This window comes from Myotis davidii, unplaced genomic scaffold, assembly GCF_000327345.1.
Source record: "Myotis davidii unplaced genomic scaffold, ASM32734v1 scaffold275, whole genome shotgun sequence".
Lineage (NCBI taxonomy): Eukaryota > Metazoa > Chordata > Mammalia > Chiroptera > Vespertilionidae > Myotis > Myotis davidii.
The window spans coordinates 543,953-549,275 of NW_006286592.1; the positions used below are offsets into that span (position 1 = coordinate 543,953).

The window sequence follows — 5,323 nt, forward strand, 5'->3', positions numbered from 1 at the left end:
TCCCCAAAATGTGCGGTCCCTGGTGAATGTCTTAGAGATTTCTATGCGGTACAAAATGTGTTAAGATACAAATGCAGACTTTTTTGGAATTGACTAAAATACCCCCCTTATAAGAGCTTTACCAGCTCTTGTCTCAACCTGTTCTTTCTCTGACTCTGTGTTCCAGCCACATTGGCCTCGGTCAGGTCTTCAAACATATTCTACTGCTTTTCATCTCATGACCTCCTCACATGTTCTTTCTTCTGCATAGGACACTCTGTATATCGTATTGGCTTGCACTACTTGAAGTTTCTGCTTGAAGTTAAAGTGCTCAAGGAAATGTTTTCTGATTCCATCCCAGAATGGGCTGCATCCCTATGATGTTCTCTAATAGAACCCTCGGTTTGTTCTTGAATATTTTGTCACAAATACATAATTTTATAACAAGAATGGAAGGGCATTATAGTCACAGATATAATGTAATAACACTATATACACATAGTACCTCAGTAGTAAAAGAAGAGTAAAGAATGAGTGAGAGATATTGAGAGAGAGAGACATAGACACTTAAATTCCATTCACAGTTCCAACTAAAGAGCTTATGACCTACTGCCTAGGAGTGGGCATAAATTGACATGGGAGCTCTTTCCTCAGTTACACTTACTAACCAGTTTTTAAATTATGAAATAGAATACTGAAATTTGAACATGTTTTTTAAACATCATGGCTCCTTCACATCAAGCAACAACTTTACCCTGTGCTCAGTGAAACACACACACACACACACACACACACACACACACACACAAGAAAACACTGGTTTTAAACTCTAAGAAAATTAGCCATGTTGAATGAATTGAGAAAAACTATTGGGCCATTGGGATAGCACCTTCCTAAGGAATTTTCCAGGGTAATTCAGATTGTGTGCAACTTTTACCTTACTTGATAATTTGGAACCTAACAGATAAAGAAGATGTAACTGTCTCTATTTTTAATATTAGTAATCCTGGCCTAAATATAAGTTCTGTGAGGGCTGAAGGTACTCCCCTATTTCATTACTGTATCCCAGCACACAGCAGGATGCTACTACAAATAAATATTTGTTGAATGCATTAGCATTCTGCCCGTATTTACAGGATCAATCTATTTGGAAACAATACAGAGTTTGTAATTGGGAACGCTGAGGGAGTAGAAGTCACAGAATTTCAGACCCTAAGCATTACGCAGATAACCTGTGTCTCTGTAGGAACTTAAATTAAAATGGCAGAAAAACTGAAAGTTGGACGTGACAAAGTTTGGTGTATTTCAATGAAGACTTAATGTATGTAAGGCAACATCCTGTCCTTCAGTTCCCTTTCTAAGCCAAATTCCACCTGAAAAGTTGACATCTTCCTTAACATTTTAGGTCGAATGAGCCGGACTCGATTTATCATGCTGCCAAGCCAAGGGGAAGGACGGCCGTGCCCCCCGGAGCTCACCCAGCAGAAAGCCTGCCCGGTGACCCCCTGCTACAGCTGGGTCCTCAGCACCTGGTCTGCATGTAAATTGGAGGTAGGTCTGCTACAGAGAATGCTCTGCTCAAACCTGTGCGCTGGTGGAATACATTTCCCAGCAGCAGGGGCCAGGCACAATGTATTTTTATGCGATGGAGAACATGGAAAAATACAATGAAGGGCTTAACCTCCAGCAGAGTGATACTGCCAGGAAAATGCAGAGCCATTCATTAGGAGCTGATGATAATGGGCCGGGTCACAGGACTGTCAATCTCCTTGGCATCCTCAAGAATTCTCTGTTATTTTCCTGGCTTGTTGGACGTATTATTATTTAATTAGGCAAAACCCTGGTGCTATGGAAATAGCACAGCTGGCCATAGACTGTATTTCTTAAAGAGGCAGGCACATGTAGGCTTAGACAAAATCTTGCGTATGGGCAGAAAACCAAAAGTGGATGAAAGTTATATTTTAACATTATTACGCAAACCAAGGTTACTACATTTTCCTCAGTGATTGCTTTTTTATTGGCCTGAAATATAAATGTCTAGAAACATCATAATATATCACATGCTTTTGCTGGATCAGCAAAGATCCTCCACTGCATTTTCTCTCTGGCTTCCTGTGTAAGAAAAAGCACATTGATTTTCCTGTTTTCTTTCTTTACTAGTTTGTCCTCCAGTTCCTATTCCAAAGCTCATTCTAATTAGGTAACAATAATTTCCATTAAGCATTAAGCAATCTGCGGAGTATTCTCATAAAGATGTCTGCTGTCCCTGTCAGATGACGTTGTCTTGCAGCATTATCATCTTGCACAAGTTAAATGCCCATGTATTATATAAGCCCCAGAGGAACAAAAATGTGTGGTACATTTGTTTAGTCTCCTTTTTACAGAAAAAAAAGGTAACCATCCTAAGTAATTCAGTACTAGCCTAATGATTTTAAATATGAATACGTTGTCTGCTAATCTGAAAGCTTCTTCCCTAAACTACTTGAGCAATTTTAAAATAATGCTTGGAATCACAATTAAGAGAATGAAAGGAATGTTTCTCTTTATAATTTCACTAAATGTTCACAGAGAAAATGAACTCAAAGAATGCAAGAGCCCATTGCAGGGACAGGGAGACAAAAGAAACAGAGGAAGTGAGAGGAAGAGAGGACTGAAATTCCATGCTCAATGTCTTACCAGGCACACAACTGTTACTAGACCTTTCCAGTTCTCCTGTACTTTCCCTGTTATCTTCTCAGCCTTCCCTTTCCTTTCTTTCTACTAGACAAGTGCTTCATCTTGTCCCGTAGAAACATTTTGGTGAAATGCCAAATGCAATCTCTAATTTTGTTGTTTGCTATGGAGCTTTTGGCAGAAAAGCTGGGGCAAGAGTGGTGTGTTGTGAACATTCTCTGCAGCAGTGCTGGTGAGAGCAGTGGGGTGATAGCATCGGTTGGCAATACCCGGACTCGGAGGCCCTGGAGACCATAAGAGCAGCTGTGTCCAGAAACCTCAGAGCTCCTCAGATGTCTAGGGGAGGCTATTCCCACTAATTGGCACGCTCAGTGAGGAGGAAATTTGGAGTGACCCCATCCAGGCAAAGCTTGCAGGAAACAAGTCTGTGGTTAATTGCTCTGGCACCTCACCCAACGGGGCCAATCGGCATTCTTCCCTAAGAGTGAGGAATGGGATTGAAGCTTTCAAGGATGCTGTATTTAGGAATTCTTATCTGTAGACAGAGATTCTCAGAAGTGAGAAAGACTGAGGAAGGTAACACAGGGAAAAGCAGGGGCAAAGGGAGAAAGGGGATAATAATACTTGCCTCTACTTTGTCCTGCATTCAGATTGAATTTCTGCTTTTCCTGAAGCCTAATGCTGTATTCTCTGAGTCAGAAAACACAATTATCTTTTCAGTGAGTTGCCTTATGTAAACTGAAGTTTTGGAATTACTGATCAAAATACAGTGGGCCTTTGCCACAAAGGAAGAAAACATTTCTCTCTCAATTGCACTTCTGCTTCTTCTTGTCCTATCATAGCCTAACCTGCCAAATGCAGGTATGTAACCTGCTCATTCACTGACGGTGGTGATGGTACTGAAGTGGCTGATGGCCATCACGCAGTATCAAACCTTGCACAGGGCCCTGTTGGTGTGCCAATGTTGCCCTTATCTCATATGGAAAGCGATCAGCAAACAGAAGTGTTTATCCTCAGGCTTTACTTTTTATAAGTGTTTTAGTAACTCTTTCTTTCCAAGTTCTTTAACTGATAACATGCATCCAGGCATAGGTTGGCCAACCTGTCTTAGGAGCTCAGATCCCAATTTCAGTCAATGTTCTACCAGTTCCCACCTTTGCAGTTTTTGCAAAGTGTCTAAACTCTCCAAACCTCTGTGTGTTTTTTTTAATCCTCACCTGAGGATGTTTTCTTTCCATTGCTTTTTTTTTTAGATAGAGTGGATGGGAGGGAAGGAGAGGGGAGAAAGAGAGAGGAACATTGATGTGAGAGAGACAGATCGATAGTTTGCCTCCTGTTCAAGCCCTGACGGGGCAGGCATTGAACCTGCAACCTAGGTACCTACCCTTAACTGAGAATTGAACCTTTGACCCTTCAGTTTTTGAGCCAACACTCTAACCGCTGAGACACACCTGCCAGGGTTCCAAGCCCCTATTTTTAAATCTGTATCATGGCAGTAGAAATAGTACAAGTTTTGCTGGAGATTTTTGGAAGGTATTAGACAATTCATATGCAGTGCTTAGCATAGTACTTGGCAAAGAGAAGACCTCATGAATTGTAATTGCTATTACAGTTGCTATTATAGTCTTGATTAAAACTATAATTATGATTATTAACACCATCTGCCTAACCACATCTGGTGATGCCAATTAAGAGCATACAGAGTCCATTAGTGATCTGGACAGTGGAGAGTTAATGAGAGAATCCTCGCAGATGATCATCTCGCTCTGAGAAGCCAGGCTCAGGGCTGAGAGCGAGCTGACGCCTGCTTCATGAGGGAAATGATCATTCTGATGCTGATTTATCTTCCTCCTGTGGCTGTTGTTGTCAAAGGTATGAGAGATTAAGCTTAAGTATGGATGCATCCGAGGAGCATATTATAGTTTGTCTTGGTTTTTAAATTGACTCCTTATGTGGACTTGTTTCCTGCCATTTCCTTATACTCCATCTCCTGGAATGTCAAACAAAAAGCAAAGCATTCGTGAATTCTGTTACTGAGGTTCCAGGTGCAGGATCTTCAAATTTCATACCTGCTGCGGGGTCACAGACTCCTCTCCACGTCCGCAGAGTCTGTTGCTCTACAGCAACACACACCTCAGACAACTCTTAGATCCCTCCTGTGGAATAGCAAGTGCCAGGGAGAATACTCCCCCCAATGAAATGTAACTCACCCTAGTGATTTCCTGCTTTAGGGAGTAGACATTTTCTACAGCATTTGCTTTGACTGAATCAATCTACCATGGATTGATTTTGAACCTCCAGTTATCTTCCAAAAAATGCACTTGGGTTCAAAATTAGAGTGCACTTTTGACAATTTCATATAAGATGTAGAAATTAGGTTAGAGCAATTATGAGGCATTGATGGAACAAGTGTGGGGATTGCGTCTTACATTAACTCTTGTTAAAACAGCGCGAGAAGGGACGGTGATGGTCCCAGGTAGCATGCCTGCGCAGGTTTTTTAGGTTTTAAGTTCCTACAATTTGGACCTCCTCCAAGTGGCACCTTTTCTTCTTTGCCAATATGCCTTTGAACCCTAACTTTTTTATTTTTATAGATTTCAGAGAGGAAGAGAGAGATAGAAACATCAATGATGAGGGGGAATCATTGATTGGCTGCCTCCTGCATGCTCCC

General features: G+C 41.4%; 1 protein-coding gene across 1 annotated transcript in view; it reads left to right on the plus strand.

Annotated features, from left to right (window-relative positions):
• Positions 1-5,323, plus strand: part of LOC102774536 (thrombospondin type-1 domain-containing protein 7B) — a 250,599-nt gene that overhangs the window by 222,972 nt on the left and 22,304 nt on the right. Inside the window, exon 8 of the mRNA XM_015560291.1 lies at positions 1,385-1,530. Within this exon, the coding sequence (XP_015415777.1) occupies positions 1,385-1,530 (146 nt within the window). The remainder of the gene's footprint in view (positions 1-1,384; positions 1,531-5,323) is intronic.